Source organism: Nanorana parkeri, unplaced genomic scaffold (assembly GCF_000935625.1).
Source record: "Nanorana parkeri isolate BGI_ZX_2015 unplaced genomic scaffold, ASM93562v1 scaffold626, whole genome shotgun sequence".
Taxonomy (NCBI): Eukaryota; Metazoa; Chordata; class Amphibia; order Anura; family Dicroglossidae; genus Nanorana; species Nanorana parkeri.
Window position 1 is genome coordinate 627,521 of NW_017306894.1, and position 14,811 is coordinate 642,331.

At 44.5% G+C, this 14,811-nt stretch overlaps 1 protein-coding gene across 1 annotated transcript in view; it reads right to left on the reverse strand.

The window, feature by feature from the left end:
• Window positions 1-14,811, reverse strand: part of OBSL1 (obscurin like 1) — a 79,733-nt gene that overhangs the window by 44,774 nt on the left and 20,148 nt on the right. Inside the window, exons 5-6 of the mRNA XM_018563033.1 lie at window positions 7,005-7,277; window positions 4,663-4,935 (exon numbers count right to left, since the gene is read on the reverse strand). Coding sequence (XP_018418535.1) covers window positions 4,663-4,935; window positions 7,005-7,277 — 546 coding nt within the window. The remainder of the gene's footprint in view (window positions 1-4,662; window positions 4,936-7,004; window positions 7,278-14,811) is intronic.

Sequence of the window (14,811 nt, forward strand, 5' to 3'; positions counted from 1 at the left end):
CAGTTGTCACCCATTGAGAGATCCCCCCACCACCACCTTGGCAATTTTGGATGTCCTCTCTCTTTCATCCCTGGACATCAGGACAAAAAAATAGACTGGGAAGTTCCCCAGATGGAATACAGATATCAATCCCGACTCTACAGTACATTATCCCAAATTATATTAAAAAAAGGCTCTTGCTACATTTTAAACATGTTGCAAATAAAATATAAGCTGACATTTCTGTCCGTGATCTTTTATTCATTTCTCCTGTCTAATAGGAGTGCGATTCCTCCACCTCGTCCGACCTCCAGCGCTGGGATAACGGATAATAATCTGGATGTGTCAGTTCAGCGTCAGCCGGGAGCAGCGAAGGTGTCAGGTGTGTTGGATGAGGAGCGGGAGCCTTATAAATCACCGTCTACCTTCAGAAATGCATTTCAAAGTCAGATCACTTATTGGAGCTGAAGATCACATCTGTGAAAATGTTTTCTTCATTGGAAGCGGTGGAATGTGACGGCTGAACGGCCCAAAATACTGACCTGCGGCTCGCTGCAAATAAACAGTCCTCTAATGAGGGAGGTGGGGGCACAGACGTCGAGAAACATGCACAGAGAAGACGATGATGGCTAATGTTCTGGAGGACCAGAGAAATTGGGAGAAATCTTTCAAATGAGACGACTGGAAGATTTGTATTGTGTCAATGAGAGTTTCTGTATGCCAGGTGCCTGGATCGAGTTTTAAGGGGGCAGTGCCACCCATGAGGCCAGCTGAGGTGACTGCCTAAGGCAGCAGTCAGGGAGGCACTGTTTGGACCGCACTGAGACCGGAGTGAACCTTAAGACACCCCTGGTCCCAGCAAGAATAAAAAAAGCAGCTGGGAAGTTGAGTTTGACTGGTGGAACTGCCTGTCAGACTCACCCATTAAAGTCAATGGGACGGCACATCTAATGAGAGAGCTGGGGGCACAGACATCGAGAAAAGTGCACAGAGAAGACGAGGATGGCTAATGTTCTCGAGGACCAGAGAAATTGGGAGAAACCTTTAAATTAGGCGACTGGAAGATTTGTATTGTGCCAATGGGAGTTTCTGTATGCCAGCTGCCACCCATGAGGCCAGTTGAGGCCCCGCAAAAATACGTTCACACAGGCGGCTGGGATGATAGTGGTGGTGAAAAGAAGGCAGTTGATCAGGGTTTTCACTGCCTCCTGACCCCCCACCTACAATGTGACATGACAGCTGGTCAGGACTGTATACATTGCCGCGGCTGTGATGTTTTCTTGTGCCGCAATTTCACTCGGCAAGTTGAGTTTGACTGGTGGAACCCCCTATCAAACTCGCCCATTAAAGTCAATGGGACAGCACCTCTAATGAGGGAGCTGGGGAGATGGGGGCACAGACATCGAGAAAGTGCTGAGAGAAGACATTGATGGCTAATGTTTTGGAAGATCCCAGAAATTGGGAGTAACCTTTAAAATGAGGCGACTGGAAGATTTGTATTTTGCCAATGGGAGTATCTGTATGCAAACTGCCTGAACCAGGTTTAAGGTGGCAGTGCCACCCATGAGGCTGGTTGAGGTGGCTGCCCAAGACGGCACTCAGGGAGGCACTGTGGGGGCTGGCACTGAGGCCGGAGTGAACCTTAAGACACCCCCGGGCCCTGCAAAAATAAGTTCACACAGGTGGCTGGGATTGTGTCTTGGGGGGTAAAAACAAGCAATTGCTCCTGGTTTTTACTGTCACCTGACCACCCACCTACAATGTAACTGACCTGACAGCTGGTCAGGACTGTACACATTGCCTTGGCTGTGATGCTTTGCTTTGTGATGTGCCAATTTTTAATTGGCAAGTTGAATTTGATGGGCACAGGGTGACAACACATGAGCACATCACTCTATAACTGGTGGTGCCTGAACAAGGACCTTAATGGCAGAATCACCAGGTACCAATAAATTAAATCTCCCAATATTAAAAGTGTCTTTGAAGTCACATTAACATGTTAAATCTTGTATTTTAATTGCACCTGAATGTCACGGCCCGGGTGATCCTCAAATCACAGTGTGTGGCCACCTTAATTTTAATCTGGGTACACTTGGGGTCTTGCAGCATTCATACTGTGACAACTGATCATCTAGACTTAAGCTGCCATACACCAGTAGAATTGCATTTGAAAACAATTTGTTTTCGGAACATTCATTCGACTTTCTAACAGTTAATGGGGTCAAATTGACGAGTGTTTTTGATCATTTTCAACTTCAGAGAATGGGCCATGCAGCCAAGCCAAGATTCAGTCCCTTTGGTTGCACCAACATCCTGTTTAATCTATGGTCCAACGAGGTAGAGAGGACTCCCAGATGGAGATGGGACAAGGTTGGCTGGGACTTGATCAAAGATGGCTACAGATATAAGATCATCTCCAGATCTGACTGAATTAGGTGATTGTTAACCTCAGAGAGGACCAAAACATGGGGTTTTCTAGAATGTGTACCCCTCTACTTTCCATTGGGGTAAGCAAGCAAGTTCAGTTCATGTGATATTTCATTGGTGCCAGTGAATGTCTGTAGGGTCAGTCAACGCACATCTGACTTGCCTACTTTAAGTGGCTTGTGTTGATATTAGCCAGGGACTAACTCATCCTAATAGGCTTTGCCTATACCCAAATATAACACTTGGGGGGTTTTATTCTTTATAATACAGTAAGGATAATAAAAATAATGCGTAGCTTGTAGATATACAAAGTAATGATCTGGTTGGCCACTGACCTGTTACAGTGACATGATAAGACAAGCGGTCGTGTCCTGTGTCACACGTATACTCCCCGGAGTCTTCCTGCCTGGCCGTGGTGATAACCAATCTGCGTTGCTTGCCATCCGATTCCAGACGAATATTCTCACTTTCCACTATTTCCTCTCCATCCTTGTACCAGTGTACGGTGGCCTCTCTGGACAATTCACAGCTCAGTACCATGCTCTCCCCACTCGCATGTTTCTGTTCAGTGTCCTCACTTGTAGTCACGATTTTCACAGCCGGTTCTAGAAAATGAAGAGGAAATTTATACAGGTGAAACTCGAATAATTAGAATATCGTGCAAAAGTAATGGCAGTAATTGCTGCAAAAGGTGCCCAAACCAAGTACTGAGTACATATGCATGCTTGTACTTTTCAGAGGTCTGATATTGTTCTATGTACAATCCTTGTTTTATTGATTGCATGTAATATTCTCATTTTCTGAGATTGTGGATTTGGGGTTCTTGGGGTTTTCATGAGCTGTAAGCCATAATCATCACAATTATGACAAATCACGGCTTGAACTATCTTGCTTTGCATGTAATGAGTCTATCTCATATATTAGTTTCACCTTTTAAGTTGCATTAATGAAATAAATGAACTTTGCACAATATTCTAATTATTCGAGTTTCACCTGTATATGGATGACGAGAGACGCGACTTAATGGAAGTACTTCGCCACATTTATAAATGCGACTGAAATATGGAATTATGTTTTATCTCATGACGCCCAGTCATTTCCCTTCAGCTGCCATTTTCCACTGTCATTGAATGAGATTGGTGGCTTTTGAGCAATTCAGGTAGAGGCACACACATACCATATGTGCAGACTGTGTAGCTGCACAAGGCCCTGCATGACATAGGGGCCCATTCATAGTAGATGTAGCTCAGATGAGTGCTGGGACCTCCATCCTGGATACGCGGACGAGGCTTATTTTTATCTAGCGGCAATATTTTTTCGCAGTGAATAAGTGTTTTTAGTGGGACAGAAGTTGCAGGTGGGAAGGGGGTCTCGCAATAGGGGCCCTTTGGTGACTTTGTCAGTGAATTCAGAAAATCTGTCCCAAATTTGGGACAAACAGTCCCAAAACTAGTATGCAGATCAGGGCTTCTGACTTTTTCTTGACTTTACCCATCTGCATTCTTGTACAGAGTCAGTCAATCAGAAAGAAAGGCTGTTTATTATAAATACATCTCACAAATGGTTTACTTTAAAATTAAGTGTGGAGGGGTAACTTTTGGGTCAAGGTAAGTGTTAGGGTCAGGTCAACGGTTGGGCTAATTAGGAGATAGATTAAGTGTCAGGCTTTAAGAATTGGAAGGGTTGAGTGTTAGGGTTAAGTCAAAAGTTGGGGTCATTCAGGAGAAAGGTTAAGTTTCACACTTTGAAATTTGAGAAAGGTTAAGTGTTATGGTTAAAGGTTTGGATACGATGAGGGATCAGGGAGTTTTTTTAGATGGCCACCTTACTTTTGACTTGTCTTTGGCACTGAAAGCCACCAAGAACTACCTGGAACCAGCTTCTCCATGCCAAAAACCAACATCCCCAAACGTTTTGCTGGACTACCGATATTGATATCCTGTTAGAGCTCTGTATGTCAGTACTGCTTTGACCTGAAGAGGAGAACTCTCGAAAGAACGTTGGTGCAAATATCCTATCACGTACAGTAGTCATCAATAGGAAGAGAAGCTGTTGACAGTTTAGCTAATAGCTGGAGGCATTCTTTCCTTATCTGTGACCAGTCAGTTTCTCTCCCCACCACTTAATCTATTGACACTTTGCATCACCTGCTATTTATAGGGCCAATTTACTGCCAGACACTCCGACAAATGGAAACTGTTTAGGCCATTGTCACAGGAAGGGATAGGTGTCAATGCTCTGGGCTCTGTCACTGACCTGTCACCATCACGTTGTAGAAGACGGAGTCGTCTCCAGTGTCACAGACAAATTCCCCAGAATCCTCTGGGGTGGCACATGCGATAACCAGTCTTCGATGTCTGCCGTCTGACTCCAGCCTTATGTTGGCACTTTCCTCTATCTCCACCCCATCCCGGTACCAGCGGACCTGGGCGTTCTCCCGGGACAGCTCGCAGCTCAGGACTATGGGCTCTCCACTCTCGTGCTTGTGTTCTGTGTCGTCACTTGTGTTTATGATCTTCACGGGGGGATCTACATATAGAAACACACACAAATATATATACACGGTATATGGAAAGGAAGTATCAGCACTCCATTCAAAGTAAATGCCTTAGTGCTCCACACAAAACATTTAACATAGAAACAGCTATTGTAGGCACTCAAAGGCATGGCCACTGACCTGTTACAGTGACATGATAAGACAAGCGGTCGTGTCCTGTGTCACACGTATACTCCCCGGAGTCTTCCTGCCTGGCCGTGGTGATCACCAATCTGCGTTGCTTGCCATCCGATTCCAGACGAATATTCTCACTTTCCACTATTTCCTCTCCATCCTTGTACCAGTGTACGGTGGCCTCTCTGGACAATTCACAGCTCAGTACCATGCTCTCCCCACTCGCATGTTTCTGTTCAGTGTCCTCACTTGTAGTCACGATTTTCACAGCCGGTTCTAGAAAATGAAGAGGAAATTTATACAGGTGAAACTCGAATAATTAGAATATCGTGCAAAAGTAATGGCAGTAATTGCTGCAAAAGGTGCCCAAACCAAGTACTGAGTACATATGCATGCTTGTACTTTTCAGAGGTCTGATATTGTTCTATGTACAATCCTTGTTTTATTGATTGCATGTAATATTCTCATTTTCTGAGATTGTGGATTTGGGGTTCTTGGGGTTTTCATGAGCTGTAAGCCATAATCATCACAATTATGACAAATCACGGCTTGAACTATCTTGCTTTGCATGTAATGAGTCTATCTCATATATTAGTTTCACCTTTTAAGTTGCATTAATGAAATAAATGAACTTTGCACAATATTCTAATTATTCGAGTTTCACCTGTATATGGATGACGAGAGACGCGACTTAATGGAAGTACTTCGCCACATTTATAAATGCGACTGAAATATGGAATTATGTTTTATCTCATGACGCCCAGTCATTTCCCTTCAGCTGCCATTTTCCACTGTCATTGAATGTGATTGGTGGCTTTTGAGCAATTCAGGTAGAGGCACACACATACCATATGTGCAGACTGTGTAGCTGCACAAGGCCCTGCATGACATAGGGGCCCATTCATAGTAGATGTAGCTCAGATGAGTGCTGGGACCTCCATCCTGGATACGCGGACGAGGCTTATTTTTATCTAGCGGCAATATTTTTTCGCAGTGAATAAGTGTTTTTAGTGGGACAGAAGTTGCAGGTGGGAAGGGGGTCTCGCAATAGGGGCCCTTTGGTGACTTTGTCAGTGAATTCAGAAAATCTGTCCCAAATTTGGGACAAACAGTCCCAAAACTAGTATGCAGATCAGGGCTTCTGACTTTTTCTTGACTTTACCCATCTGCATTCTTGTACAGAGTCAGTCAATCAGAAAGAAAGGCTGTTTATTATAAATACATCTCACAAATGGTTTACTTTAAAATTAAGTGTGGAGGGGTAACTTTTGGGTCAAGGTAAGTGTTAGGGTCAGGTCAACGGTTGGGCTAATTAGGAGATAGATTAAGTGTCAGGCTTTAAGAATTGGAAGGGTTGAGTGTTAGGGTTAAGTCAAAAGTTGGGGTCATTCAGGAGAAAGGTTAAGTTTCACACTTTGAAATTTGAGAAAGGTTAAGTGTTATGGTTAAAGGTTTGGATACGATGAGGGATCAGGGAGTTTTTTTAGATGGCCACCTTACTTTTGACTTGTCTTTGGCACTGAAAGCCACCAAGAACTACCTGGAACCAGCTTCTCCATGCCAAAAACCAACATCCCCAAACGTTTTGCTGGACTACCGATATTGATATCCTGTTAGAGCTCTGTATGTCAGTACTGCTTTGACCTGAAGAGGAGAACTCTCGAAAGAACGTTGGTGCAAATATCCTATCACGTACAGTAGTCATCAATAGGAAGAGAAGCTGTTGACAGTTTAGCTAATAGCTGGAGGCATTCTTTCCTTATCTGTGACCAGTCAGTTTCTCTCCCCACCACTTAATCTATTGACACTTTGCATCACCTGCTATTTATAGGGCCAATTTACTGCCAGACACTCCGACAAATGGAAACTGTTTAGGCCATTGTCACAGGAAGGGATAGGTGTCAATGCTCTGGGCTCTGTCACTGACCTGTCACCATCACGTTGTAGAAGACGGAGTCGTCTCCAGTGTCACAGACAAATTCCCCAGAATCCTCTGGGGTGGCACATGCGATAACCAGTCTTCGATGTCTGCCGTCTGACTCCAGCCTTATGTTGGCACTTTCCTCTATCTCCACCCCATCCCGGTACCAGCGGACCTGGGCGTTCTCCCGGGACAGCTCGCAGCTCAGGACTATGGGCTCTCCACTCTCGTGCTTGTGTTCTGTGTCGTCACTTGTGTTTATGATCTTCACGGGGGGATCTACATATAGAAACACACACAAATATATATACACGGTATATGGAAAGGAAGTATCAGCACTCCATTCAAAGTAAATGCCTTAGTGCTCCACACAAAACATTTAACATAGAAACAGCTATTGTAGGCACTCAAAGGCCTTCGATGGTGATCTAAGGTCGGCTGACAGACAGGTTGAGTCTCCTTAGTCATTGGAACGAGCTCTATAAAAAATGTATATTGTGCATCCCCTATAGCAGGGGTAGGATAACTCCAGCCCCCCACTTGTGGTAAAACAGCAAATCCCATCATGTTTCTGCCTCGTGGCTGTCAGAGTCTAGCAATACCTAATGGGATTTGTAGTTGCACCACAACCGGAGGGCCGCAGTTTGCCCACCCCTGCCCTAGAGGGTGTATGACATAACACCAGGTCTGTGTTTCCAAACCCATCCCTACACCAGTGCAGTGCAGCATATCATGTTGCTGGGACACAAATAGGTCCACGCCTGCATATGTGAGCCATTAACAGAATGGTTGTCATGACTTTCTAGGATACATTTACACACAAACTCTGTTGTAGAAGAGTGTCACTGAGTCCATGTATGCTTATTACACCCTTAAGCAGTGATGAAGGAGGAGTTTGTGACCTCAGCGTTGGCTGACAATCTAAAAAAGCACTTTGGTCTCTCTACCTTTGGCTTGGCGCTCCCTCATTATGCATTCAATTACCTCTTTGGTACCCGATGGAGGGGGGTCCTTTTTATTATGTGAATGGCTAAGCTGGAGCCAATGAGCTTGTTCAATTATTGTATCTCCTGCATTCTTAACAAAAAATATTTGAAGTCCCAGCACCACTTGTTTCTAATGACAAAACACCTAATCGGTGTTTCCAAACCCAACCCAACACCAGTGCAGGTATCGCATATTGCTTGGACACAAATGTGGAGAAGTAAAAGATATACAATAATTTGACAAGCTCTCTGGCTCATATAATAAGAAGGATCCCCTCCATTGGGTACCAAGGAAGTCATTCAATCACATGTACACAGGTGGAGTAATCTGTCTCGGCAGCATGGTTTACCACCCTTGTGGACATCCACAGGACATGAACTGTTGGCAGATTTGAGTACAGCCTTGGGAGACTAATTTTTTGGGTGAAGGCTGAACTAGATATATTACTCTGTTATTCCTAGTCTTAAGATCCTGGCACCTCTGCTGGTCTGTAGTGCAGTAGAGCAGTGCAGCTCTGTCAAGGACTGCCCATCCAACCTGCTGATTGGACAAAAAGGAGCAACAGCACAATGATGAGGTCATCCTTGTGTTCTCCACAGTGTTCTACAGATGTCAAAATATCACAGTGTGTGAGCATTCTGACATCAACTAACCTCACCACCAGCTAAAGTCAATCTCTATACTATCAATAAATAATGGTGGTGCTCAATCCCTGTCCCTATATAGTCTTCTGAAGTCCTTCTTAAAGTGACACTAAACTGTGGAGATAAATCTTAAAAATACATTCAAGTAGCAAACTAGGGATGCACCGATACTGGCTTTTCAGTATCGAATATGAGTACCAATATTTTTTTTTTTTCGTTACCGATTCTGGTGCCATTTTCCACCCGATTATCAGGAAGCCGGGCAGTGGCTAATTGGTTAGGAAGCCAGGCTGCCTTGCAACAAGTGAAGCTTGCTTCCTAGCCAATCAGGAAGCCGGGAGGCGGGTCATAATCCGCCGCCTGGCTTTCTGATTGAAAAAGAAGTCGGCTCCGTGCTCCCTCGGCACGGCCAGGTCAGAGGGAGATCACCCTTTGGTCGAGTACGAGTATTGGTATCAGTGCATCCCAAAACCTAACTATCACCAAAAATGTATCTTATTTGTGTATCACTGGGCTGTAGACCCTCCAATCATCTGTGAATTGGTGCTGACACTGTCCTTCCTTCTGGAGGGGGCTACTTTTGTTCCCCATGGTCCCTGTGTGTGTTGTAGAATAGTCACCGCTCCAAGCTCACTCCCGGGATGGACTACAATCTCAATACTACAAATTAGTAAACAAAATGTGAGAATATAGTCCATCACAGGAGGGTGCTTGGAGTGTCAGCACCAATTCAGAGATGATTGGAGTATCTACAGGTACGTGAAGAGATGGTGATTTGTATCTACGTGGAGTTCCGCTTGTATGTTACAAAGTGCAATTGCTCACTGACCTGTAATGGTGACATTGTAAAAGACGGAATCATTGCCGGCATTGCAGACATATTCCCCGGAATCCTCTGGCCTGGCACATGTGATGATCAGCCTGCAGTGTTTGCCATATGACTCCAGCCTGACATTGTCGCTCTGCTCTATCTCCACGGCATCGCGGTACCAGCGTACATGGGCATTCTCCCGGGACACTTCGCAGCTCAGCACCATGCGCTCGCCGCTCGCACACTTGCATTCTGTGTCATTGCTTGTGTTTATAATCTTCACTGGGGGCTCTGGTTTGTGACATAAACAAATCGTCAGTTATAGCTATATCATATGTCTGCAGAAAGCAGCCAGACACAGAAAAAGTATTCACAGAACCTCCGGGGTGGAGCTTCAACCTCTTGTCACATAACTGCGGTACAAGCAGATATTTGCATTACTCCTTCCAAGAGCCAGCCCACTGCTTGCATCAGGGCTGAGGCCTCTTGAGAGGAGTTCTGAGGAGTACTGAGGCAGGGTGCTGTGATATTTTCAGGAAGCTATATACAGTACTCTCGCCAGCCCCTCCCACCAGCCGTTATCTGCCTGCATGCATAGAGGAGTACAGAGGCCCAGGGTCCAAAATAACGTTTTCATTTAAAGATTTCATTAGCATGTTGATTGGGGGGGTTGAGAAATCAAAGCAATCAGAACAGATTTCCCCACACTGGAAGCGGCTGCAGTATTTTGTGTCATGACCCTTGCCATGTGGCCATAACAAAGGTGTCACTGGGCACAACGTTGTCACCCTTCTACAGGAACAGGATCCTTTCTAACTATTATTTTGATGTAAGTGGCAGATATAAAAGACATAGGAGGTGACTTTTGAAGTTGCGTTGGCATGTCAAAGCTAATATGAGATTTCAGTGATTGGGTTTGAGGAGACTCCGCCCGGGTGGTACGTTTTATATCTTGACATCAGCTGGGTGACAATGGGAATACTTCTGGGTATATTCCGCCATCAGGGGTTCATGTATAAACCTTCCACTGATGTTCGCATGGCACTACAGCCTGTAGATGGCACCTAGGAGCATTATGCTCCTCGGCGCCATTTATTGGCAGGGAGCATTCTTATGCTCCTCGGCGCCATCTAGTGGCAGGGAGCATTCTTATGCTCCTCGGCGCCATCTAGTGGCAGCACTATTGTGTTTGCCCAGCTTTAGGCTGGGTGTAAGATTTATACATGAGCCTCTTTAAGTCAGTAAGTGTGAGGAAGCGTGAGGGGCACGGGTTCCCCCTCAGCTTGGTAGAACTCCTGGTGCCCGGGTTGCTGGTGCGCATGCACAGTACGCAGGCTGCACGCGCATCTCCGGAAGCGCGCGTGTAGCGCTCCTGCGCCATTAGGCATAAGGTGTGAGCCTTGCTGGGGGAGGTTCCCAGTACACACCTTCCATCTCTCTCGCCTGCCATTGGTTCGGGGAGGGAAGCCTCCTGGTTGCCTCGGTGACCGGGGGGGGGTCTTACCTCCCCTGGCTATAAAAACCTGGCCTGAGCTCTGGCTTATTGCTGAGTTATTCCACCTCATGGTGTGACATACAAAGCTCCCCTCCTATGTGCCTTGCTGCCAGTTTCCTGAACCCTCTGCTGACCTCCCGTGTACCGACCTTGGACCGCCTATCGCCTCTGACCCTCTGCTACCTGCCTCGATCTCGGATTGCCCTCGACTACCTCTTTGGATTGCCCCTTGCACCTGATAGTAAGTTACTACCACTTGATGGCACCAAGCAGCATTCCTATGCTCTTCAGCGCCATCTACTGGCATTAATACCACATGAATGGCATTCACCCCAGCTTTACACTCAGAGGAAGGTTTACACATGAGCCCCTGTTAGTTAGTATGTTACTGCCACTAGGTAGTGCCAAGGAACATTCCAATGCTCCTCGATGTGATCTAGTGGTGGTAATACTGCATGAATGGCATTATCTCAGCTTTACGCTGGGTGGAAGGTTTATATGTGAGCCCCCTTGAGTCAGTAAGTTACTGGCACTAGATGGCACCAATGAGCATTCCTATGCTCTTTGGCACCATCCAGTGGCAGTAATACTGTCGTGTGAACAGCATTCTCCCAGCTTTATGCTGTGTGGAAGGTTTACACATGAGTCCCTTTGAGTCAGTAAGTTATTGTCACTAAATGGCGCCAAGGAGCATTCCTATGCTCCTCGACACCATCTAGTGGCAGTGATACCATGTGACTGGCATTCTCCCAGCTTTACGCTGGGTGAAAGGTTTATATGTAAGCCCTGTTGAGTCAGTAAGTTGCTGCCACTAGATGGTGCCAAGGAGCATTCCTTGGTAGTAATACCCCGTGAGCGGGATTCTCCCAGCTTTATGCTGTGTGGAAGGTTTACACGTGAGCCCCTTTGAGTCAGTAAGTTATTGCCACTAAATGGCGTCAAGGCACATTCCTATGCTCCTCTGTACCATCTAGTGGTGGTGATACCATTGGACTGGCATTCTCCCAGCTATATGCTGGGTGAAAGGTTTATATTTGAGCCCCTTTGAGCACTCCAATGCTCCTCAGCACCATCTATGGCAGTAAAATCTGCATGAACGACATTTTCCCATCTTTACTCTGTGCAGAAGGTTTATACATGAGCCCTTTTGAGTAAGTAAGTTACTGCCACTAGGTGGCACCAACGAGCATTACTATGCTCCTCGGCGACATCTAGTGGCGGTAATATCGCGTGAACGGCATTCTCCCAGCCTTACGCTGGGCGGAAGGTTTATACATGGGCCCTTTAAGTCAGCAAGTTGTTCAATTTAAAGAGTTTGGGTAGAATTGGCTTTTCCCCTCATTGTTCTGATATATATGAGAGCCATTTAGGAAATCTGCAAATCTAATGAAGTCATTATCTTGTTTTCATGCTGCTCTTTCTCCAATAGCTCAGCTTTATAATGACAGTCTCACGTGTGTCACCGGAGGCGATTGTTAGTCTTTGTGTGAATCAATGGGCCAATAAATGAATCTACATCACATAAAAGCCCCTCGTAGTAAAGTGACTCACCCCATTCGTTCCAGGTGAGATCACAATCAGCTTAATCCATGCTGAGCCCAATACAACAAGAACCGTTCCTCCAACAAGATTCATCTTTACATGGTTTATAATGTGATGCAGTCTTCATTGGCTGGCTTGTTGGCGCGGTAAGAGATATGACGGTCGTTGCTTTTTGGCTTTATTTTACATTTTACTTCTATATTGCTGTCTATATACGCAGCGCTGTACATACTATTAATTCAGGGATCGCAGGGATTTACTCTCTCTGCCGCCCCATGGCCAGGTTCCTCAATGCGCCCCCCTCCCTGCCAAACCCCCTGTGCCGCCCCAATGGGGCATAGAATATGTTATAGAAGTTAATATAGATAGAAGTTTTGCATAGTGTGTTTTGCCTAACCATTTTCTCATAGCTAATCCATGTTTTATTATATGTTGCCATCTAGTGGCCTTTCTTGGTATCAAACATGTTCTGTGTTCCCTTTGTGACGTATTTCTTCTGTATGTAGCCCCACCCTTCTTCCTGAGTGCAGTACTTCCTGTGTCATGGCCACAGCTACAGGCCACATGTAACTAGGACACATATACTCTGCGCAGTATGATAGACAAGGCATCATTTTCTGACCGCACAATACTATAACCAGTCATCTGCTGTTCCTATCATCTGCTGTAATCCTGATGTTAAGAATAAACACCTCTTTTGAATGAATCGGTATTGACGAGTTCAGCTATCTGACAAGGATTGTCCGCAGTGAGTATATCTGCTTATACAGGCCAGGCATAGAGGTCTCAGCAAGGGATATATCGCTATTACAACGATCGGAGTCAGAATACCCCCCACCACCACAATGGAGAATGGCAGCCAGATGGCGGTGGCGGCAGGGTTGGTTTTAATTTTTTTACTTTTTTTAAATTTGTATGTATCTTATTATCTTTTAATTTTTATCATTTTTTATAAGGGGGTGGGCCTATCTGACGTCAGAGCTAATGCGGAAGTGATCACGGGAGCTCGGTTTTATATTTACATGTGAGTTATTACTTTGTTTTATCAATAAACGTTTGGGATAGACTTCACTATGAGGAGTTCCTTTTGATTTTTTTTACTATATGTGAAACATTATTCGTTAAACATTTGGGAGGAAACACTGAGAACTTTCTGATCCAATACCGACTTCAGGTTACCTGCAGAGTGTAAAGCGATATATACGCGGTTAGTGCGCATTGCCCGGGGGGCTTCGTGTGTAACACTGGGAGGATCACCATGCACAAGCACTTTATATGTTTTGGATTTGGAGGACGAATTATGAATTTATATTGACATTATCACATTTATCACTTCTGGTTATAACTATAAAGTCACTAATTTTCACTGTGTTCATTTATATTTGGATGTTTATATATCCAGTCCTTGGTCACATTAATTACAATTATTTATAGTTTGTTTGTGGTACACTATATATTTTTTCACTATTAATTTGCACAATTTTTATTAGGATATTTTGAAAGTTGTGATAGATTTGCAATTGATATTAAGTTACACCAGGGGCTATGGCTCACAAAGTGAACTTCTATATATGGATGCTTCTGACAGGCCATGAGGCCCTGATGTTTTACATGTCTGTACTGTGTTCCTATGCGTGTACAAATAAAGAATTAAAAAAAAAAGTTACACCAGGGTATTTAGCGCCGCACAATCGTTATTTATATTCTTGGGACTTAAATGTCTGTATTGTGGCAGCTTCACTACCCATATTAGTATTCTATCATCTATAAGCGCAGATCAATAGATACAATAAAATGGAGAATGGCAGCCAGATGGAGGGGGTGGCAGGGCTGGTTTTAATTTTTTTACTTTTTTATTTTTTTTTTTACTTTTTTTAAATTTGTATGTATCTTATTTTTTTAAAATTTTTATCATTTTTTAAAATAATTTTTTACTTTTTTTATCATTATTATTTTAAATGTTTAAATCTAATTACATTTTCTCATCATTTTTTTTACCCTTTTTTTAAATTTCTATTTATTTAATTATATTTTACTTGTTATTATTTTTATTTTTTTAACTTAACTTTATTGCTAACCAGCCCCTGCGTGATGGCTTTTGGAGGTGACAGGTTCTCTCCATTGAACCTGTCACCTCCAATATAGACGTTTGAGCACAGTACTGTGCTGGAAGTCCTGTGAAAGCTGAGACGGAAAGGCTGCGAGTGCAGCTCTCCCCCTCTAACTGTTTACACGAAGCAGAGCGGAGAACGGACGCGCTCTCCATCCTGAACTACCTTGTCGTGGTAGCGGGTCCCCCAGCAAAGTGGGGGACCCCGAAAACGGGGGCGGGGG